The sequence below is a fragment of the Phyllobates terribilis genome, unplaced genomic scaffold (assembly GCF_046119375.1).
Source record: "Phyllobates terribilis strain yellow unplaced genomic scaffold, ASM4611937v1 Scaffold_7__3_contigs__length_470593459, whole genome shotgun sequence".
Taxonomy (NCBI): Eukaryota; Metazoa; Chordata; class Amphibia; order Anura; family Dendrobatidae; genus Phyllobates; species Phyllobates terribilis.
The window spans coordinates 149,838,837-149,863,598 of NW_027362767.1; the positions used below are offsets into that span (position 1 = coordinate 149,838,837).

The 24,762-nt window shown below is 48.7% G+C and overlaps 1 protein-coding gene across 1 annotated transcript; it reads right to left on the reverse strand.

The window, feature by feature from the left end:
- Positions 1 to 20,223: 20,223 nt before the first annotated feature.
- Positions 20,224 to 21,156, reverse strand: LOC141152980 (olfactory receptor 5AS1-like). Its single transcript, XM_073637641.1, has one exon. The coding sequence runs from the start codon at positions 21,154 to 21,156 to the stop codon at positions 20,224 to 20,226; it is 933 nt and encodes a 310-aa protein (XP_073493742.1).
- Between the last annotated feature and the right edge of the window lie 3,606 nt (positions 21,157 to 24,762).

Below are 24,762 nucleotides of genomic sequence, written 5' to 3' on the forward strand. Positions count from 1 at the left end.
ACCACTATGGCATCATTTATGCGAGTCCAGGACTGAGGGAACTCTCCGAGAAAGGTGCTGATCATTTCTTCCTTGTCCTCTGCGGGTTCAAGGTCACTCTGATCCTCTTCTGCACTACGGAGTTGCTCGGGGCATATTTTGAGGTGGTCTCTGGAGACGACACTAGTGGTTTCTCCTCCGTCCTTGGTGATTACGCACACCTTTGGGTTGTCGTGGTCAGACTGCAGTACGGTGTAGGGTTCCCTTTCCCACTGGTCGTCCAACTTATGTAGCCTTCTTTTTTGCTTTAGGACTTGCTCACCAGGTTCTAGGGGACCAGCAGGGGCGTGTTGATTGAAGAGTTTTTCTTGCCTCTCTCTCACCTGGGCCAGGCTCTTCTCCACACTCTCCTGTACCTTCTTGTACTGCAGTTGCCTTTCCGTATCCCAGTCCGCATCCGGGGAGGTGTCCTCAGGTATTAGGACTCCCATCTCCAGGTCTACGGGCAGCTTACCTGGTCTAGCTCGCATCAGGTAAGCCGGGGTGCAGTTTGTAGCATTCACCGGGATATTGTTGTATAGGTCTATCAGGTCCGGCAGTTTTTCTGGCCACAGGCTGCGTTCCTCCAGGGGCAACGTCTTCAGGAGATCAATGACTATATTGTTCATCTTCTCACACATCCCGTTGGTTTGGGGGTGGTAAGGCGTTGTACGAATTTTCTTACAGCCATAGAGGTTGCAGAACTCCTGGAAGATTTCAGCCTCGAACGCTGGACCCTGGTCTGTCAGGACCTGTTCCGGATACCTGTGTGGACGGCAGAAATATTGCTGGAAGGCTCAGGCCGCTGTTTGGGCTGTCAAGTCCTTTACCGGGACCACCACTAGAAAACGGGAATAGTGGTCCACGATTGTCAGGGCATAGATGTATCCAGACCGGCTTGGAGCCAATTTGACGTGGTCCAGAGCTACCAGCTCAAGAGGCTGCGTGGTGACAATGGGCCTCAAGGGTGTCTTCTGGCTGGTGCGGTCCTTCCTCCTCAGGTGACAAGGGCTACAGTCTCTGCACCACTTTTCTACAGCTCCTCTCATGCCGACCCAAAAGAACCTTCCTCTTAGCAGGAACTCCATTTTCTTCCAACCGAAGTGTCCCGCTCTGTCATGGTAAGCCCCCAGGACCATAGCTGCATCCCGCCTTGGGACCACGACTTGCCAGGTCAGCTCGTGCGTCCGGTGGTTGACAATCCTTCTGCACAACTTGCCTTCGTAGAGGAACAGCTTGCTCTTCTCTTTCCATAGCTGCTTGGCTTCCTCTGGAGCATCCGGATCTATGCGGGCATCTTCCTGGGTCAGCAGATCTTTCACCAGGCGGATGGCAGGGTCACTATCTTGGGTCTCGGCCCAGCTGTGGTGAGGTAGGGGATTTATCATCACGGTTGTTAGATCCTCCTCCTTCACGTGGTGGGAGTACTGAGCGGCTCCATACCGGTGAAACGCGGGGAGTTCTACCTCCTCCAGTTCTTCTGGGTCTTCGTCACCTTCAGGTAAGTGAGGCATCCTCGATAGGGCGTCAGCGTTGGCATTGGTTTTGCCGGCCCGGTACTTGATCACGAAGTCATAGTTGGAGAGACGGGCCATCCACCGCTGTTCTAGGGCACCCAGTCTTGCATTGTCCAGGTGTGTCAACGGGTTGTTGTCCATGTACACGGTGAACTTTGCGGAGGCCAGGTAATGCTTGAAGCGTTCCGTCACGGCCCACACCACCGCCAAGAATTCTAGCTTGAAGGAGCTGTAATTCTCCGGGTTCCTCTCGGTGGGCCTCAGCTTCCGGCTGGCGTACGCGATCACCCTTTCTCTGCCCTGTTGGTTTTGGGACAGTACGGCTCCCAGTCCCACATTACTGGCGTCTGTGTGGAGAATAAAAGGCTGGCCATAGTCAGGGTAGGCCAGGATCTCATCCCCCGTGAGGGCCATCTTCAACTGGCGGAAGGACTCCTCTTCCGGTTTATCCCACTTGAAGGGTGGCTTTTGACTCCTGGACTTAGATTGTCCGATCAGGAGGTCCTGCATAGGAGCTGCCATCTTAGTGAACCCGGGGATGAACCTTCGGTAGTAGCCTACCAACCCGAGAAACTGTCTCACCTCTTTGATGTTCGAGGGGCTTGGCCAGCTCTTGATTGCCGTAACCTTGTCAGGGTCGGGGGCTACTCCTTCCGCGCTTACCACGTGCCCTAGGTACTGGACCTTTGGTTTCAGCAGGTGACACTTCGATGGTTTCACCTTCAGGCCATAGCCTGCCAGGGCTTCGAACACCTCGGCCAGGTGCTTGACGTGGTCCTCGTAGGTCTTCGAATAGACGATCATGTCGTCCAGGTAAAGGAGGACCGTCTCGAAGTTTCGGTGCCCTAGACAGCATTCCATCAGCCGCTGGAAGGTCCCTGGTGCGTTGCAGAGCCCGAAAGGCATACAGTTGAACTCACTCAGTCCCATCGGGGTGGTGAAGGCGGTCTTCTCCTTATCAGCCTCTGCCACAGGAACCTGCCAGTACCCGCTAGTAAGGTCCAAAGTAGAAAAGAAGTTAGCTGATTTTAGTGCGGCTAAAGACTCCTCTATTCTAGGTAGCGGATATGCGTCTTTGTGAGTGATACGGTTGATTTGTCTATAGTCGACGCACATTCTCATGGTGCCGTCTTTCTTTTTGACCAGAACCAAGGGGGCTGCCCAGGGGCTACAGCTGTCTCTAATGACCCCAGCTTCTTTCATCTCTCTTAGCATGCCCTTTGCGTTCTGATAATGTGCAGGGGGTACAGGTCTGTGCCTCTCTTTTATTGGTGGGTGGCTCCCTGTGGGGATGTGTTGTTCTATCCCTTTTACTCTGCCGAAGTCTAGCGGGTGCTTACTAAAGACTCTCTCGTACTCCTGTACCACCTGGTAGACTCCTTGTTTTTGGTGCAGGGGAGTGGAGTCAGCACCCACATGGAGTTTCTGGCACCAGTCCTCCTTTTGTTTCTGGGAGCCATTACCCTCCGCCTGTGGAGATGGAGGCAAGGGTTCCACGGCCCTGATAGCTTGGTGTTCGACAACAAACAGTTTGGCGAGTGTAGCGTACCTGGGTAAGTGTACTTCCCTCTCCCCAATGTTGAGGATGCGGACGGGCACCCTCCCATGACGGACATCAACCACCCCCCGGGCTGTCAAAATGGTGGGCCTGCTGTCTGAGTACACGGGTTCTACCATGGCTTGGTAGTCTCTACCTCTCAACCCGATTGGAGTCCGACACCAGATCATCATTTCACTTTTGGGAGGCATGGAAATGGGGAATGGGTCACTCAGTCTTACGCTACCGATCTCACCACCAGACAGTTCTACCTGCTGCCGTCTCATCAGGGCTTTTATCTCCTTGTTGAGCACTCTCTGTTGGCTGGAACTAGCATTCACCGCCACCTGTTGTAAGATTACAATTACCTCTGAAAGACAATTTTCAATTACGTTAGTACCCACAGTTATTTTAGGGTGACTTTCACGACGGTCAATGTCCACAATAATCACTCCCTGTGCCGGCAGTTCAACTTTACCAATTTTAATGGTCATCTCCTTGAACCCCATCTGCGGCACGGGTAAGCCATTACTGGCGATGATGCTCAAGTTACTGTCTGGATACAGTGTGATATCAGCATCAGTCCAATACTGCTTAAAAAGTACATAAGTGATAGTGGTTACTTGCGACCCAGTATCCAGCAAGGCGCTCATGGGGATACCGTCCAGCACCACGGGTAAAACCGGGCGCCCCCCAACGTACTTATCACGCCAATTATAAGGGCCTGGTGATCTTATGCCTGGGGGTTGGCCCTCTGCCCCAGGTTGGACCCGTTTAAATTACAGTACCTGGAAATGTGTCCGGGCTGGTTGCATCGACGGCAAATGGGCTGTCCATCCTCTGCGTAGCGGTCTGTGGGCCTCCCTCGGAATGACGGGATCCTCCTCGGTCGACGCCACGGGACATCCTCCGGACTTGAAGCCAGCTCGATGGGTCTTGCCGTGTCCACTTGCAACGCTTGGACGGTCCTGGTCAACGCCGCGACGCTCCTGGTCAGCTCCTGGACTTGGTGGTGCAGGTCTTTCGACGGGGCTTGGTTCAGGGCCTGTGCATCAGCCCCCACGGGGTCCATAGAGGAGGGCGCCGCCTCCTGGTGGTAGGTGAGAGCAGGGCGCCGGGAGTTTATAGAGCCACTGGTCGCAGATTCACGGAGCACCCTTATGGCCCTGTCCTTAAATTGGGCAAAGGTCAGGTCGGGGTTCTGAAAGAACATGAGGCGCAGCTTGGCCCTGTGGGCGCTGGACAGCAGACCTTCTATGAATTGTTCTGTTAGCAGTTTGTCCGTTTCCTGCACACTGCCAGGGTCAGTTTGTTGGATCGCCCTCAAGGTTTCCTGCAGATTTAGGGCATAGTCTCTGATGCTGTCCTGTGCCCGCAGCTTACACCCATAGAACCTCATTTTAATTTCAGCGGAGGTACGTGTGTCAAAGGTACCCCGCAGCCAGGCCAGAATACCCTTCACAGTCCTTTTCTCTTCAGTGGGCCATGATTTTACCTCCCTTTGGGCTGTTAACTGCCCTGTTAGTATGCTGACCTTCTGTTCCTCTGTCAGGGGGTAAACGTGGAACAAACTGTATTGCCTTTCCTTGAAGTTAGTTAGGGCATGGGGCTCCCCTGAATATTTGGGCAGCCAGGCCGCTCCAGGGATGTAGGGCAGGGAAAAGGGCATCAGCGCTGCTGCAGCTGCGTTGGTGGTAGTGGGGGCTTCTGTGTCCGACATCTTCCTCCCCCCTAGTCAAGCGTGGCCTACCTTCCGACGATCCTCTTCTGTAGGCCGCGGCTCCGCTGCTGCTGCTATGGACGAGGACCTGGCGTCGCGTCCTGATGACGTCAGCATCGCTCTCTCTCCCTTCCAGGACCTTGCGCAGCGTCGGTGCGTGGGGCGGAGCTTTGGATCTCGCGCGGTTTTGACGTCCACGCACCTCTTCTTCCAGCGCGGCGTCCTGAAGATGGCGTCCGATGGCGGGAAACAGCTGCGGATGGCAGGAAGACAGCAGAAGACGGCGGGAAACGGTCCAAGATGGCGTCTGATGGCGGGAATCGGCTCCGGATGGCGGGAAACGACTCCGGACGGCGGGAAACTTCGCCACAGGTAAGTTACAAAAGTCTTTTTCAGGCACGCAGTACCCGGTGGTTGCGGGCACGAAATCCTGCCGACTACGCCAAAGCTGACTCGCCCCCTGGGCCGTGGGGCACTCGGATTCGGGCAATAGGGGAACGATGGGAGTAGTAGTGGCAACCCGGTTCCGTGGCTCAGGGTGGTCAGGCCAGTGGTAGTCCGTTATGTGCTGATGATTATGTCCGACTACGCCACCCGTGGATTTGCGGTCATTAGGAACCGCCGCTGCAAGGCAGACCGCTGGGGCTGATGATGTACGCAGCTGGGATGGTGTGACTCCCCACGGGAAGAGTGCGGCCCCAGGGCAGTGTAGTGGATGTTGGGAGTGATGGTAGTGAGAGTCCCAGTGCTGATAGTGCTGGAGGAGCAAGGAGCACGCAGACAACAGGTTGCAGTCCAGGGTCTTTACTAGAACAGGTAAATTGACCCACAAACAGTCCCAGCTAGGAGGGGACCTGGATGTCTGAGAGCAACGGGGAAATTGGCCCTGGTCAGGGTGAGGGTGTAGGCCTACCATGCTTTCTGAGCTCCTTCTGGCTATTTCCTCGTTATAGGGTAACAGCCCACGTTTCCGAGCTTTCCGTGTATTCTCGCCTGTATGGCCTGCGACTTGGGTTCCTTTCTGCTCCCAGCCTGGTACGGCTTTACTGGTCCCTTCGGTTGTGGCAGGGCCTCCGGGCTTCTTAGGCCAAGGAATATACAGTCCCTTGCGGACTGGTTATCTGCTGGAGGATGTAGAATCCTCTCAGCCTCAGACACCAAAGTCTGGTAAATTAAGTCCTCTTTCTGCCAAGACAGGCTCTCTTCGCCTCTTGTCTCTGGCTTGTGGCTCTCCTCCTGCCACACTTCCTCTTAGGTGCAGTGCAACTGTCTGTCCCTGTTCTGCTCTGGGACAAGTCTCAGTGCTGAGACAGGCCATCAAGTTCTACCTAACCCTGCCCCCAGTACCAGCTTTTATAGGGGCAGCCAGCTCCCCCTACTGGCCTGAGACAGGAGGCATTGCATGCTAATGTTCCCCTGACTAGAGAACCTCCCCCTTGCTCTCAGACACAGCTTTAATACATTTTGTGGCATCCAGGCCAGGGTGACACACAGATAATCACATGAGAGCATGCTGGACCACTTATAAAATCTGGCATGGACCACAGCAGAGGGCAGTGGTGGTAGGGTAAGGTGATCAAGCCCTGCCAAGCGAAGGTAGATGCATAACAGCCAATACCCATTTTCCTACTACCAACACAAATTTGCTTGTTCTGTATTGTTCTTTAAGAATGTGAGGACACATGTGCAGATTGGTCTTCTTCAGAGCAGTCCAGTGGGCAAACTTCATTGTCTCTTTTACATCGACAGCTTGTGTTCTTCCCATCATATGGTTTTGACTCGCCCCCTGGGCCGTGGGGCACCCGGAACCGGGCTTCAGTGCAATGTTGGGGGTAGTAGTGGCAACCCGATCCCGTGGCTCAGGGTGGTCAGACCAAATTGTGGCAGTCTATTTTTAGAGCCATGAAATGTCCGACTACGCCACCCGTGGATTGCGGCTATTATAAACCGCCGCTACAAGGCAGTCCACTGAGGCTGATGGTGTGTGCAGCAGAGATAGTATAACTCCCCACAGGAAGAGTGTAGCCTCAGGGCAGTGTAGTAGGATGCTGGGGGTGATGGTGCAGACGCAGCATAAATAACACAGAGTCAGTGATGTAGTCCAGGGTCTTTTACTCACAGTTGTTATCCGAGTCACTTCTGCCGGCAATGACTGTCCAAGCCGTGCTGCGTCCACCAGGTGAGGAGCTCGGTCAACCCCCAGGCAATTCAGAAGTATGGCACAGGACCCCCTTTTATCCTTTCTCTGGCCTTTCGTGCCCCACCAGTGACCACACTTCTGTCCAGCTGCCTCGGGCCTTCTCTTGGTGAAACCTGTCGCCGGTTTCCCTGACCCTATGTGGTGCCTTCCTAGTGGGTGTAGCAGGGGGTCACACCATAAGATGATCACGACCTCCGGTCTTTAGCTGAGGGATAATTTACCTACACCAACTTGGGAATCCGGTACCCTTCTGCGGCCTGACCCTTCACCCGATATCACACGAGCTTGCAACGGTTACTGTCCGTTCTGCTCTCTCTCAGGGTCCCTTCTGCCTTCTTGTTTCTACTCCTCTTTCTCTCCACCTTTCTTCCTTCCTTCTCCTTCTCCTCTTCTCCTCTCTGGCTCCGGCCTTCTCTCTAGGCCTGCCTCGTGGAGCTGAGCTCAGGCTGAGCCACAGCTCCCTATCAGCCCTCTCTGGCTGAACTCCTTCTCAGAACTGACCACTGACCTAAGATGGCCCCCACCTTTTATCTGCTTCTCTGTGTCTGAGCTCAGGTGACCTGCAACCCATGAGCTCCTTCCTATGCTCCAGAAACCATCCCCTTCTGCTCCTACATCACTGAGTTCTCTGCCCCCTCCCCACTCCAGCCAGGGACATGGTCAGTTGGCCTGTAATAAATGGGAGCATCTGCGAACTGTCCCCCGGAAATGAGGAGTGTGTGTATGCAGCTACTGAGCCCTGGTCCATACTCCATCCTTACCTGGGAGCGGAATACCACACCTCTGGTTGAGGTGCAATACCCCGGTAGCAACCGAATCCTCGGGGCGCTACAGTTTTCTTTCAAGAGTGTCTGCTGCAGAGTTCATTTCAAAAAGTAGTGCCTAGCAGCTCTTACTCTAACTATTTTGAAGACTTGAATGTAAGCTACACACTGGCAAGTTAGGGTAGACCCCAGGAACCACTATGTTGGTGTAGCACCCTGAGGATTCGGCTGCTACAGGGGTATTGCACCTCAACCCAGAGGTGTGATATTCCACTCCCGGGTAAGGAAGGAGTGTGGAACTGAGCTCAGATAGACTGCATGCACTACATACATCCCATTCCAGAGGAGCAGGCCGACGGTACTCCCACTTAGAAATGTGCAGGTACAACCGAGCCTGTTCCTGGCTGGAGTGGGAGGGGGGTGGTACATCCCATGTAGTGTAGGGGCAGATAGGGGGAGCAGTCTGGGTAGTGATAGGAGCTCATTGGGTGCTGGTCACCTGAGCTCACACATAGAGGGATATATAAGGAGGGCACCAACTTAGATCAGGGTCAGACGCTGAGAACAAGTCAGTTGGAGAGGAGAGAGAAGGAAACAGCAGCCCTGGAGAGAGAGAGAGTGGAGCAGAGAAAGACCCAGAGGGGGAAGACTGAAGGGACCCAAGAACCCAAATTAGAGCACCGGGTGAGGAGTCAGCAAGAGGGTACCGGAACCCAAGCTGGTGGGGGCAAAGACATTCCCCAGCCAGAGACCGGAGACCGTGGGCAGTGTCTGTCACGGTCACCCACCACATTCACCCCGAAGGCACACCACATGAAGGGTCAGGGAACCCAGGGCCAAGGGTGTCCCAAAAGAAGGCCCGAGGGAGCTGGACCTAGGTGAATCACTGGTGGGGACGGCTGAAGAAAGGACAGAGGGAGAGCTCAGGGCCACGCTCTGGACTTGTTTGGGGGTTGGCCGGATCCAGGACCTGGTGGACGCAGCACGGCTCGGGTGGTCACTAGCAGCTGGAGTGACCAGTACAACATCTGCAGTAAGTAAACACCCTTAACTGCACAACCCGAGTCTGTCTTCATTGCCGGCTGCACCGCACCACTACAACCCCCATCCTCTGCGCCTGTCCCCTCTGAGGCTATACCCCTCCCGTTGGGGGTTATTTCACCAAGCTGCGCACCCACCATCAGCCTCAGCGGACCCTGCTGCAGCGGCGGCCACAGTGACCGCATCACAACGGGTGGCGTAGTCGACACAAAAGAACTTTAGTAACATCTGTAAAGCTGCCACATAACACTTAGCTTGACGCCCTGGGCACGGGACCGGGTCACAGCCGCTCGGAGACTACAACCCCCCCCCCATCTGATCCGGTGCCGGGTATTCCCCTCAAAAAGGAATATGTCCCAGGGGGCGCGTCAACTTTGGCGTAGTCGGCAGGATTACGTGCCCGCAACACCCGGGTACTGCGTGCCTGAAGAAAAGTGCAAGTTTACCTCAGAAAGAAGTCTCCCACCGGTTCCGGAGGGTCCACGCCATCGGACTCCATCACCAGTCGTTTCCCGCCGATTGTCCGCCGTTTCCAGCTTGTTCCCGCCATCTGCCGAGTTTCCCGCCACTGGGCGACGCTTCCCGCCAAAACCGCAGATTTCCCGCCTTGGAAGAGCAGCGGACGCCATTATGGGCGTGCCAAAGGAGGGCAAGAGGCCACCTCCCATCGTGGGCCAGGACAGAAAATGGCGCCAAAAGTGGAAACCGCCCCCACCAACAGAGACTGTGATGCTGGAGGTGTCTGTCAGCGTGAAAGAACTCCCCCTGGAGCTGACAGTCACCGAGTTGCCCCGGGACCGCCCTCGAAGTGGGAGGAGACGAAAGAGAAGAGAAAAGATGGGTGTCGCCTGGAGCAGTCTGGAGCGAGCGCACCCGGAGGCAAGAGGTCTAACAAGGAGCAGCGGAGGAGCTCACCCGGAGATGGAGAGAAAGCAGAACAGCACCGGCCCGCTGGCCAGGAGTCTGCTAGAGACCGAGGAAGGAGGGCAGAGCAGCACCGGCCCGCTGGCCAGGAGCCTGCCGGAAGCCGAGCAGAGCAGCACCGACCCGATGGTCAGGAGCCTGCTAGAGTCCACAACCCCGCTAGGTCTAGCGGAGATCCTAGCGCAGCTCCCCCGAGACCGGGAGTGTGCACAAACTGCCCTGGAGGGCCTCGCAAGGAGGATGGCCCGGGTACAGCGCGAGATACTGGCGGAGTGGAGCCGGGAGATGGCCCAGCAACCAGAGACCAGTCAACGGAGCACGCTACCCTGGAAGAGGAAGCAGACCGCCTCTGAGGATGGCGCGGGCGGACCTAAGGCCGGAGACGGCGCCGAGGAGGGAGCCGAACGCATGGAGGCAGGTAAAGGGGACGCCTATACCCCAAGCCGTGACACCGCTTACCTGCCCCAGCTCCCCGTCGCAGAGCCCGAAAGTCCCCCTGCTGTGCCCGTAGCCGCCAGGTCACCGCCATGGACTAGGCCCCGACCGGAAGCCGCCGCCGCGACCCCTGTGACGTCACGCGCCTCGACCCGGAGCGTGACAAAACAGGAATTACCACCAGCCTGGTCGCAAGGCCTAGTACCCCCGGGCGCCGCATCACCAACAGCGCCCCCTACCTCCGCGGAGCCTCCGGCCTGGCCGCAAGGCCAGGTAGCCCAGGGCGCCGCCGTCCTTACGGTGCCCTTCACCTTCCAGATACCCCAGGCCTGGCCGCAAGGCCCGGGCAACCCGGGCGCTAACACCACCGCGCCCATAGCCAGAGGACCCGGACGGGTCTGAAGCAACACCATATCAAGAAAGAGCAGGAGGAAGACGCCGTTGAGTGCGGCCGAGAAGTGATGTAAATAGTTACCCAATCGGGGTATAAAGGAACTGAAACTGGAACTGTTGCTGCTGCTAAAATAGTCCCCGTTGGGACCAGTGAACTGTTTTACCCGTTAACCCCTTCATCCTACAGGCTGAGGACTGTGAGCAGCCATTTCCTTTCCCTCCTTACCTGGCCGAGGACTGAGAGCGGCCACTACCCCTGTATATAGTTGCGCGTCCTAAAGCGCCCCCTACCGGTTTTATAGGAAAACCAGTTTTTCTAAGAGACTGTCGCACTTTTCCCGGACACACGTTGCACAGTGTCCGGAGGAGGAACCAGAGACAAGAGAAGTCTACGAGAATGTTTATATAAAAAGTTTTATATATATATAATGTTTATATGTTTTATATGTTCATATAAAAATTTTGTATGTTTTGGTGTTTTATGTCTTACAGCCCGAGGACGTGCTGTGATTTACCAGGGGGGAATGTAGCACCCTGAGGATTCGGCTGCTACAGGGGTATTGCACCTCAACCCAGAGGTGTGATATTCCACTCCCGGGTAAGGAAGGAGTGTGGAACTGAGCTCAGATAGACTGCATGCACTACATACATCCCATTCCAGAGGAGCAGGCCGACGGTACTCCCACTTAGAAATGTGCAGGTACAACCGATCCTGTTCCTGACTGGAGTGGGAGGGGGGTGGTACATCCCATGTAGTGTAGGGGCAGATAGGGGGAGCAGTCTGGGTAGTGATAGGAGCTCATTGGGTGCTGGTCACCTGAGCTCACACATAGAGGGATATATAAGGAGGGCACCAACTTAGATCAGGGTCAGACGCTGAGAACAAGTCAGTTGGAGAGGAGAGAGAAGGAAACAGCAGCCCTGGAGAGAGAGAGAGTGGAGCAGAGAAAGACCCAGAGGGGGAAGACTGAAGGGACCCAAGAACCCAAATTAGAGCACCGGGTGAGGAGTCAGCAAGAGGGTACCGGAACCCAAGCTGGTGGGGGCAAAGACATTCCCCAGCCAGAGACCGGAGACCGTGGGCAGTGTCTGTCACGGTCACCCACCACATTCACCCCGAAGGCACACCACATGAAGGGTCAGGGAACCCAGGGCCAAGGGTGTCCCAAAAGAAGGCCCGAGGGAGCTGGACCTAGGTGAATCACTGGTGGGGACGGCTGAAGAAAGGACAGAGGGAGAGCTCAGGGCCACGCTCTGGACTTGTTTGGGGGTTGGCCGGATCCAGGACCTGGTGGACGCAGCACGGCTCGGGTGGTCACTAGCAGCTGGAGTGACCAGTACAACATCTGCAGTAAGTAAACACCCTTAACTGCACAACCCGAGTCTGTCTTCATTGCCGGCTGCACCGCACCACTACAACCCCCATCCTCTGCGCCTGTCCCCTCTGAGGCTATACCCCTCCCGTTGGGGGTTATTTCACCAAGCTGCGCACCCACCATCAGCCTCAGCGGACCCTGCTGCAGCGGCGGCCACAGTGACCGCATCACAACGGGTGGCGTAGTCGACACAAAAGAACTTTAGTAACATCTGTAAAGCTGCCACATAACACTTAGCTTGACGCCCTGGGCACGGGACCGGGTCACAGCCGCTCGGAGACTACAACCCCCCCCCCATCTGATCCGGTGCCGGGTATTCCCCTCAAAAAGGAATATGTCCCAGGGGGCGCGTCATTGGCACAGCATGGAAGGTATGTGGAACAGTGAGGAATTGGAAAACAGGCTACGCTGTATGGCAGACAATCAAGCAAGGCAGGACACATTGGAAGCCACAGAACCAGGGGGACAAAATGAGAGGAAAACTGCAGTTCAAATCAGCACATAGATGTAGGTGGCAATGTCCACAGCAGGTAGAAACAAAATGTGGACCAACTCTAATAAATGTTTTTGATGCTTACAACAAATGATGGGTTAACTGGAGCAAATGCAAGTTACAGAATCCACAACAAAATGTAACAGTCTCTAATAATGATTTATGATACTTGCAGCAAACATTGGGTTAATCAAGAGCATATGCAAGTTAATTGAACGGGCTCTAGTTATGGTTCGTGATTAGGGAGGAGTGGACCTGTGGAAGTTCAGGTTCATCGGGTTCGGCCAACTTTTAGTTCAAAGTTCGGTTCGAACTTGATCGACTTGGTGCTGTAAAATGCCTGTAAAATGGCCGTAGTAAGGTCTAAGGGGCTGAAAAAGAAGCAAAATGGAGGTAAGACCAGGGCAATTTCCCTGCAGACAAATGTGGATACGAAAATTACTTAAAATGAAAAATAATAATCTTTAACCAGGAGTTGAATGGAGTATTGTATCAGTGCTTTGCATGTGTAGCTCACTGTATTTGTTAAAAAGTAAAAAAAATATATGAAAAAAATGATGTGTGGATCCCCCCCTATTTTTAATAACCAGCCAAGGGAAATCAGACAGCTTTGAGCTGGTCTTATTATGCTGGGAAGTGGTCAATAACCAGCTAAGGCAAAGCAAACAGATGGTGGCTGATAATAATTATCTGGGAAGGTCCATGGATATCCATTAGATGTGCTATTTCTTGCGCTTAGTCTCAGCTCTTCCTGATTGCCCTGGTGCAGTGGCAATCGAGTTAATGGGATTGTGGGGTTGATGTCAGCCGTGTAATGTGCTGATGTACAAGCCCACGGGTTAGTAATGGAGTAAGTAAAAAGAGAAAAAAACACAGACGCAAAAATCTTTATTTGAAAAAAAAATTCCCCAACAATTTCCCTCTTTCACCCACTTATTAAGAAAAAAAAAACCACATCAGTCCGCCATAGTCCACATTGAAGTCCCACGCCGGTCCACTGTAGTCCACATGGAGGTCCCATGACGATCCCCATCTTCCAGTGTATGGAGCCCTGTTCAGAGAAAGGGGCTCAATAGACTGGAGCAGCAGCCAATTCCAATGTCAATTCCTCTGTACTCTGCTGAGTCTCGCGAAGTACAGCATGAGAGCCGGAATGATGAGTGACAATTTGACCGCGAGTAACATATGAAGCCTCGAGAACGGGCGATGACGTTACTCTCATGACCGATCAGTAACATCATCGGCCATGAGACATGACCGCGAGTGACCTATGGAGCCTCATTCTTAAGGCTCTATAGGTCAATCGTGATCATGTCACTGCTCATTATTCCAACTCTCACACAGTACTCCACGAGACCCGGCATAGTACAGCGCAAGACCCGGAAGTGGCTGCTTCAGACTATAGAGCCCCGCTGTCTGAACGTTGCTTCATACACTGGAAGACAGAGATGGAGATCATTGTTGGAACTCCATGTGGACTATGATGGACCAGTGTGGGACCTCCATTTGGACTGGTTTGTTTTTTTAAATAAATAAATAAATAAATAAATAGATGAAAGAGGGAAATTGTTGGAATTTTTTTAAAATAAAGATTTTTTTGTGTGTTTTTTTTTTCTTTTTTTACTTATAGACGCCTTTCCATTATTAACCTGTGGGCTTGATGTCAGCGGACATTACACAGCTGACATCAACCCCACAATCCCATCACCCTGATTGCCACCGCACCAGGACAATTGGGAAGATCAGGGGCTAAGCACCAGATTTGGCAAATCTAATGGATATGCCATTTCAGGAGCAGATGTGGGCTGGTCTTCATAGGCTGGGTAGGGGAACATATCCATGGACCTGCCCAGCTTATTAATATCAGCCCCCTTCTGTCTGCTTTATTTAAGCTGTTTATTAAAAATAGGTGGGGGGGCCACTTAATTTTTTTAGGGTCTCCTAATTTTTAGTGAACAGCTAAGGCAAACCAGACAGCTTGGGGCTGATATTAATAGGCTGAGTAGGTCCATGGATATCGGCCCCTTCCCAACATAATAAAACCAGCTCACAGCTGTCTGATTTTCCTTAGCTGGTTATTAAAAATAGGGGTGACCAATGTCACTTTATTTTTATTATTTATTTTACACTGTCCCTCACACCACCCATTGTCCGGTGTTTATACAGGCCATGTCACGGCTGGCGCCGGTCAATCACAGCCACGCCAATATTTGGCACGGCTGTGATGGGGCCTGACGTGCCCACAGCTTTAAAGCTTATTGATTGGCCTCGCTACGGCCTTTCAACAATCTTGACTTGGCTGGTGAACCCAAACAGTAACACTGACTTCCAGAAAAATTCTATGTTCGGGCTTTTGCACCAGACACTAGGTGTCCGGTATGAACCCTGAACTTTACAGTTTGGGTTGGCTCATCCTTATTTGTGAGGTTTATAGCAAATGATGGATTAATCAGTAGCACAAATTAAGAAAATTACAGAAGTGTGAGGAGATGATGGCAACAGAAAAACAGAATACTGGCAATCTCCATACAGCAGCTGAGCACAATACAGTCAGAATTTAGACACAGGTTTGTGTCTAATTAAACCTTAAAAGACCTTCATAGATGATGTCGCTGAGGCTTAAAGAAACACTAAAATAAATCAAGATTAAAAATGTGGTGCTCAGTAAGGGTATTTTTTTTCAGACCAAGCAGAGGGAAAAAATTATGGAATCACTCAATTCTGAGGAAAAAATTTTGGAATCACCCTGTCAATTTTCATTTCCAAAACTAACACCTGCGTCAAATTAGATCTGCACATTAGTCTGCATCTAAAAAGGAGTGATCACACCTTGGAGAGCTGTTGCACCAAGTGGACTGACATGAATCATGGCTCCAACACGAGAGATGTCAATTGAAACAAAGGAGAGGATTATAAAACTCTTACAAGAAGGTACATCATCACACAATGTTGCAAAAGATGTTGGTTGTTCACAGTCAGCTGTGTCTAAAATCTGGACCAAATTCAAACAACATGGGAAGGTTGTTAAAGGCAAAAATACTGGTAGACCAAGGAAGACATCAAAGTGTCAAGACCGGAAACTTAAAGCAATATGTCTCCAAAACAGGAAATGCACAGCAAAACAAATGAGGGACGAATGGGAGGAAACTAGAGTCAATGTCTGTGACCGAACTGTAAGAAACTGCCTAAAGGAAATGGGATTTACATACAGAAAAGCTAAACATAAGCCATCATTAACACCTAAACAGAAAAAAACAAGGTTACAATGGGCTAAGGAAAAGTAATCGTGGACTGTGGATGAGTGGGTAAAAGTCATATTCAGTGATGAATCGCGAATCTGTATTGGGCAAGGTGATGATGCTGGAACTTTTGTTTGGTGCCGTTCCAATGAGATTTATAAAGATGAATGCATGAAGAGAACATGCAAATTTCCACAGTCATTGATAATATGGGGCTGCATGTCAGGTAAAGGCACTGGGGAGATGGCTGTCATTACATCTTCAATAAATGCCCAAGTTTACATTGATATTTTGTATAGTTTTCTCATCCCATCAATTGAAAGGATGTTTGGGAATGATGACATCATTTTTCAAGATGATAATGCATCCTGCCATAGAGCAAAAACTGTGAAAACATTCCTTGAAAGAAGATACATAAGGTCAATGTCATAGCCTGCAAATAGCCTGGATCTTAATCCAATTGAAAATCTTTGGTGGAAGTTGAAGAAAATGGTCCATGACAAGGCTCCAACCTTTAAAGCTGATCTGGCAACAGCAATCAGAGCCAGATTGATGAAGAGTACTGTTTGTCACTCATTAAGTCCATTCCTCAGAGACTGCAAGCTGTTATTAAAGCCAGAGGTGGTGCAACAAAATACTAGTGATGTATTGGAGTGTTTTTTTGTGTGTTTGTTTTTCATGATTCCATAATTTTTTCCTCAGAATTGAGTGATTCCATAATTTTTTCCCTCTGCTTGGTCTGAAAAAAATTACCCTTACTGAGTACCACATTTTTAATCTTCATTTCTTATAGTGTTTCTTAAAGCCCTAAAGTTGCCATTTGAAATGACTTTAGTTTTAAGCCATGTCTATGATCTGCTTTTTTTTCAAAAACATTAAACAACTGAATGAACATCCTCCGAGCATGGTGATTCCATAATTTTTGCCAGGGATTGTACTAGCAGCTTTGAGATGGCAATGTAAAAGAGCATCTAAGTATTTGGTGTCCAATGGTCCTCAGTAGTGTTGAGCTACATAGTTACATAGTTTATAAGGCCGAAAAAAGACAAGCGTCCATCCAGTTCAGCCTATTTCTTGTGCACTGCAGCTATTCCGCAGCGTTGATCCAGGGGAAGGCAACAAAAAACCATGCGGTATAGGCCAATTTACATCATTGAGGAAAAATTCACTTCCCGACACCAATCTGGCAGTCAGATTAAATCCCTGGATTAATTAACTAAGCATAAGATGTAATTTTATTGTTCTCAAGAAAGGCGTCCAGGCCTCTCTTGAACTCATTAAGTGAGTTGGACATCATCACCACTTCCTCTCCCAGAGAGTTCCAGAGTCTCACGGCTCTGACCGTAAAAAATCCCCTTCTATGCTGGTGCAGGAACCTCCTTTCCTCCAGACGCATAGTGTGCCCCCTCATCATTGTCACCATCCTTGGTATAAACAGGTCATGGGAGAGATCTCTGTACTGCCCCCTGATGTATTTATACATGTTTATGAGGTCTCCCCTAAGCCTAATCTTTTCCAACGTAAATAGGCCTAATTTTGACAACCTCTCTGGGTATTCTAGGCCCTCCATTCCCTTTATTACCTTAGTCGCCCTCCTTTGTACCCCCTCTAGCTCCAATATGTATTTCCTGAGCACCGGAGCCCAGAACTGTGCACAATATTCTAAGTGCGGCCTTACCAGCGCTTTATACAGAGGAAGAACAATGTTCTCATCATATGCCCCTATTCCTCTTCTAATGCATGCCATGACTCTATTTGCCTTCCGATATTGGGAAATATCGGATCGGATTGGATCGGACCGATACCCAAAAAGTATCGGATATCGCCGATTCCGATACCGGAAACCAATGCAAGTCAATGAGACACAAATATTGGAATAAAAATAAACCCTTTCTTTCCTTGCAGGTTAATTCTACATGAAGGAAAACAACTAAGAATAATGTAGAATGACATGAAAAGCCGGCAATTCAGCAGCGGCATACACCGGTACCCCACAATTTACAACAGAAAGAATAGAACATCACACATAGATTAGATAGATAGAAACATGTCAGTCACATATATATGAAGTACAGTGACAGTGTTGCTTACTGTACTTGTCATTTAGTGTAAAGGATTTATTTAAAAAAATAACAGTGTTTTCATGCACCGTCTCTTTAAAAAAGCCGGTCGGCAATTCAGCATCGGTACCCGACAATTTAGAATAGAAAGAATAGAGCATCACACATAGATAGAAACATGTCAGTCACATATATAATAAGCACAGTGATAGGATGCGCCAATTCTGGCACTTAGCCTCGCTCTTCCCACTGCCCTGTAGCGGTGGCAGTGGGGTAATAGGGTTGGGGTTGATGTCAGCTTATAATGCCAGCTGACATCAAGCCTAGGTTAGTAATGGAGAGGCGTCTATAAAACACCCTCATTACTAACCCCATAGTCAAAGTTAAAAAAAAACACAAACACCCAGAATAAAGTCCTTTAATTGAAATAAACACACAATTCTGTATTGTTCTAAATTAAACCATACTTACCATCACGTCCATTCCAGCTGAAGCCAACGATCTCCTGCAATAAAAATAAAATAATAAAGCAACATCATCCTTACCTTTCCATGGTTCCCAGGACGGCTCCAGCTCTGCTACATTCACATGACAGGCTGGATAGCAGCAGAACGCTGCCATCCAGCTTGCCATGCCGCAGAGACTGAGAAGCGCAGGCATGCTTGCGCTCCTCAGTGTCTCGCTGTGATGGCATCCAGATGAGCCGAGTTCATGTCCAATGAACTCAGCTCACCTCATGCACGTCACTGACAGCATGGGAGAATTCTCACACTGAAGCGCTGAGTGCAGGAGAATTCTCCCACGCTGTCAGTGACGTGCATGAGGTGAGCTGAGTTCATTGGACATGAGCTCACCTGATGCAAGTCACTGACAGCGTGGGAAAATTCTCTTGCACTCAGCGTTTCAGCGTGAGAATTCTCCCATGTTGTCAGTGACGTGCATGAGGTGATCTGAGTTCATTGGACATGAGCTCACCTCATGCACGTCACTGACAGCGTGGGAGAATTCTCACGCTGAAGCGCTGAGTGCAAGAGAATTTTCCCACGCTGTCAGTGACGTGCATGAGGTGAGCTGAGTTCATTGGACATGACCTCGGCTCATCTTTATGCCGTCACAGCGAGACACTGAGGAGCACAAGCATGCCTACGCTTCTCAGTCTCTGTGGCAAGGCAAGCTGGATGGCAGCTTTCTGCAGCAATCCAGCCTGTCATGTGAATGTAGCAGAGCTGAAGCTGTCATGGGAACCATGGAAAGGTAAGGATGATGTTGCTTTATTATTTTACTTTTATTGCAGGAGATCGTTGGCTTCAGCTGGAATGGGTGATACGGTAAGTATGGTTTAATTTAGAACAATAAAGAATTGTGTGTTTATTTCAATTAAAGGACTTTATTCTGTGTGTTTGTGTTTTTTTTTTAAATTTGCCTATGGGGTTAGTAATGGGGGTGTCTTATAGACGCCTCTCCATTACTAACCTGGGCTTGATATCAGCTGGCATTATAAGCTGACATCAACCCCAGCTCTATTACCCCACTGCCACCGCTACAGGGCAGTGGGAAGAGCGAGGCTAAGTGCCAGAATTGGCGCATCCTTTGAAGGCGACATTTCTGGGGCGGCTGACGGCTGGTGTTTGTAGCCTGGGAGGGGGCCAATATTCATGGCACCCTTCCTGGGCTAGTAATATCAGCCCCCAGCTGTCTGCCTAGCCTTTGCTAGTTATTAAAATAGGGGGGACCCCACGTCATATACATGTGACTGACATGTTTCTATCTATCTAATCTATGTATGGTTCTCTATTTTTTCTATTCTAAATTGTCGGGTACCGCTGCTTAATTGCCGGCCGGCCTTTTTTTAAGAGACGGTGCATGAAAACACTATTATTTTTTTTTAATAAATCCTTTACACTAAATGACACGTACAGTAAGCAACACTGTCAATGTACTTCTTATATATGTGACTGACATGTTTCTATCTAATCTATGTGTGATGCTCTATTCTTTCTGTTGTAAATTGTCGGGTACCGGTGTATACCGCTGCTGAATTGCCGGCCGGCTTTTTTAAAGAGACGGTGTATGAAAACACTATTATTTTTTTAAATAAATGCTTTAACACTAAATGACAAGTACAGTAAGCTGAGCGCTGCCATCCAGCTTGTCATCCTTCAGAGACACTGCAGAGCGCAGGCATTATGGGAACTTCCGATTCCGGTATTCGATATTCTAAAAGTATCGGAACTCAGTATCGGAACTCCGATACCGCGAATATCGGTCGACACCCGATATTTCAGTATCGGAATGCTCAACACTAGTCCCCAGCTATTTCTTCCATCATCGGGCAGTTCCTCACAAAGTAGGGCTGGTGTGGCTTTCTCTAAAGTTGTGGGAGGACGGGAAAACCATGTTTCATGAACAAAAGATTGATTGGCCAGCCATGCTGGTTTATTAAATCCATATGTGCAAGTTGTTTAAAACCCTCTATTTACTGAATGTTTGCAAGCAGTTTCTTGATTCAATGGTTTGATTGCCTAAATAGTTTAATTTTGATTGTGTCTTTGACATCCTTGTTCCTCATGCTGTAGATGATAGGATTCAACATTGGGGTCACCGCCGTGTATAGAATGGACATGATCTTGCCTATCTCAGGAGAGTAGGTGGAGCGAGGTTTCAGGTACATGAACATAATGGTTCCATAGTACACAGACACAACAGTGAGGTGGGAGGCGCATGTGGAGAACGCTTTTTGTCTCCCCTGGGAAGAACGAATCTTGATGATGGTGAAGATAATGTGGACATATGAAATTACTGTCAAGAAGAAAGCACACATGATAATGATCTGTCCAGCAACCTGCATGACTATTTCATTAGTACGAGTATCCTTACATGAGAGTGGAAAGAAAGGAGGCATTTCACAGAAGAAGTGGTTGACATGGAATTTGCAAAATGGTAGTTTGAAAGTGAGCAACGTATGAATAAGTGAATTGGTGAAACCTGCAGCCCAAGATATGGAAGCTAAACAAGCACACACTCTCTTGTTAATAATCGTTTGGTAGTGTAATGGTCTACAAATGGCTACAAATCGATCATAGGCCATAATGGCAAGAAGGACGCACTCGGTGCCGCCTAACGCCATATGGAAGTACATTTGAAGCGCACATCCCAAGAGAGAAATACTTCTGTCATCGGATAGTGTATTTATTAGAATTATTGGCACGATGTTGGAGGAGAAACAAATGTCGATAATTGAAAGATTAGTCAAGAAGAAGTACATTGGCATTTGCAGCTTTGAGTTTATCCTTACCACAATGATCAGAAAAGTATTACCAGACAAGGTTGTTATGTACATTAACAAGAACGTAATAAAGCAGATGACTTTGAGATACAAGACACTGGAAAGGCCTAGGAGAATGAATCGTTCTGGAGATGTTTGATTTGAGTCTCTCATATTATACACTCTACCTGGTGAATAGTATACAAAACACAAAACAGATAAAGGTACAAGTGGTTGATTTTTTTTTATATATTATTTGGAGGATCTCTAGTTCAGCATCATTCCGAATTTACATGTAAAGATGAGCAGATCCCTTTGCGCAACCCCAGTCCATGGTCCAGGTCATTGCTCAAGCTGCAGGAATCTCCTTACCGTCCAGGCCCTCCTTGGCTTATGATTAGAAGTGCTGTTGAGACATTACCTGTGCGCTGCATAGATGATGTCATACTAGGTCGAAGAAGCTTGGAACGCAGAAAATTTGTGTAGCTCCTGTTCATGGCCAGAGAGCACTATCCTGGACCGTGGACCAGAGTTGCAAAAAACTATCCGCTCATCTCTACTTAAGACATTCAACTGTTTTCATAACTGATCCTATCGGCATTCTTTTGCTTTAGTGTAATACTTGTCTCCAGTGCTTTTATAGTAGAAAATGACTTGAGAAACCTAATGCTCATGATATACCAGCTCAACCTCTGCTATAGTGTAAAAGAGTGAAGCAGGACCCATAGGCTTTCTCAATAAGTGAACAGGAGAAGCAGGACTCACAGGAGTTTTTTCGAATGATGGGTGTCAAGGATGACACCAGAGAGATCACACAGAATCCCTCCGCTCCACCAATTTGTCAAGGATTGCCCCCAGGGGGTCATAACTAAACCACCACCCATGCAGTTATCTTTGGCGCGAACAGCTCTCTGCTGCTCCCTATTGTCCAGGCAATTACACGATTGAGCATATGATATATAAACCACCGATTCCAATGCCTGGAATATGTGTATATACCCTCGGTATGGTAACTACGAACTCCACGATAACCCAAATACTTCTCGCTGCCAGCACCAGTAATATTTACAGGCTGACTGGAGGCCTGGTAGGTAGTGTATGGATTCGGGGTGCGGTTTAGAGAAAAAAAGGAACAGAACTATTAAATTTTATATTTTATCCAAAACGAGGCAATGTTTATGAAAAATATACTGAAGATTTTACATAGGGGACAAAACAATACAGCATGTATTGTTACACAAAATAAAATGGATAAAACAAAATAAATTTACTACGCCACTCACACAGATGAGTCAACTTAGCCGAAGGAGAGCAATTCAACTGGGGACGTTCAGTTAACAGGATTCATGCATACACGATGTGTATTTCTCTACAGGAACAGAGATCATAATTCAGCTTGACCTTTTATCAGCACCTGAGTTACACCCACATACTCCCTCTTGATGACCTCACATGGGCCGGGTTGTGGGTTGTTCTCAGCCATTCAGGATTTTATGAAATTCCCAAACTATGCGATAACTCCTCTCTGGATGATCTCAGAAGTTCAAAAGTGCCGCTATATATTTTATTATGATTTTACTGTTACCCAGAGACTAAACATGACCTGACTGTTGTAAGTGTTCTGCCCACTGTTGATTTGTGGCTTATAGGCTGGGTTTACAGTTATGAGAAAATATGCATCTTCTTCCCTGATTCGTCCTGAAGCTGAAAATGTATGTCCCATCACTATCGTCGGGGCTGGTGTTAGGGGCAGGCAAACTAGGCATTTGCTTAGGGCTTTCACTCCCCCAGAGGCCCCCAGCCAGTGGCGTGCCACTAATAGCAACTCACCACACAGCCACTATGGGGCCCGTGAATCAGGAGGGCCCAGAACCCCATCCCCTGCATTCAACTGTATCAGCATTATAGATGCCGATACAGTTTAAAGCAATGATGCAGGAGAGAGTGTCAGATGACACTCCCTCTCACATCATTCCCCCTCTGTGTCTGATGCAGCGGACATGATGATGACACTTCATCATGTGCCACACTGTATCGGGCAGAGGAGCTACTGAATTGACGCACTGCAGAGACCGGAACAGCGGGGGAATGAGGAGACGTGAGTATGTATCTTTTTTTTTAAAATCAGTGAGTACGTGGTGGCCATAATACTGGAGGACTATGGGGTTGCAGTATTCTTTATGGGGCTGCATTATACTCTATGGGGGCTGCATTATACTCCTGCGGGCTGTATTAAACTCCTATGGGGCTGCATTACAATCTTGTAAGGCTGCATTATATTCTGTGGGGCTGCATTATATTCCTGTGGGGCTGCATTATATTCCGCGGGGTGTATTATATTCTATGGGGCTGCATTATATTCAGTGGGCTGCATTATACTCCTGTGGGGCTGCATTATACTCCTGTGAGACTGCATTATACTCTATCGAAGACTGTGGAGAGTACTTTATACTATATCAAGGACTTTGGGGAGTGCATTATACTATGTGTACTATATGGGGACAGCATTATATTGTATTGAGGACTATGGGGTGAATTATATTGTATGGAGGACCATGGGGTGCATTATACTATGGGGGATGCATTATACAATATGGAGGACTATGGGATGCATTATACTATATTGAGGACTATGGGGAGTGCATTATACTATATTGAGGACTATGGGGAGTGTATTATACTATATTGAGGACTATGGAAGGTGCATTATACTATATGTAGGACTATGGGATGCATTATACTATATTGAGATCTATTGGAGAGTGTATTATACTATATGGAGGACTATGGAAAGTGGATTATACTATATGGAGGACTATGGGATGCATTTTACTTTATGGAGGACTGTTTGGAGTGTATTATACTATATGGAGGACTATGAGGATTATATTATAGTATATAATGGACTATGGGGAGTGTATTATACTATATTGAGGACCATGGGGAGTGTATTATACAATATTGAGGACTATGGGGAGTGCATTATACTATATGGAGGACTATGAAAAGTGCATTATACTATATGCAGGACTATGGAAAGTGCATTATACTACACGTAGGACTATGGGATGCATTTTACTATGTGGAGGACTATGGAAAGTGCATTATATTATATGGAGGACTATGGGATGTATTATACTATATTGAGGACTGTGGGGAGTGTATTATACTATATGCAGGACTATGAGGATTGTATTATACTATATAATGGACTATGGGGAGTGTATTATACTATATGGAGTACCATGGGGAGTGTATTATACTATATTGAGGACTATGGGGAGTGCATTATACTATATGGAGGACTATGAAAAGTGCATTATACTATATGCAGGACTATGGAAAGTGCATTATACTACACGTAGGACTATGGGATGCATTTTACTATGTGGAGGACTATGGAAAGTGCATTATATTATATGGAGGACTATGGGATATATTATACTATATTGAGGACTGTGGGGAGTGTATTATACTATATGGAGGACTATGAGGATTGTATTATACTATATAATGGACTATGGGTTGTGTATTATAATATATTGAGGACCATGGGGAGTGCATTATACTATATTGAGGACTGTGGGGAGTGTATTATACTATATGGAGTACTATGAGGATTGTATTATACTATATAATGGACAATGGGGAGTATATTATACTATATTGAGGACCATGGGGAGTGCATTATACTATATTGAGGACTGTGGGGAGTGTATTATACTATATGAAGGACCATGAGGATTGTATTATACTATATAATTGTAGTGCCGGCGTCCC

Coding starts and splice junctions, on each gene's coding strand:
- LOC141152980 (XM_073637641.1), bottom strand. CDS start 21,156: ATGAGAGACTCAAATCAAACATCTCCAGAACGATTCATTCTCCTAGGC.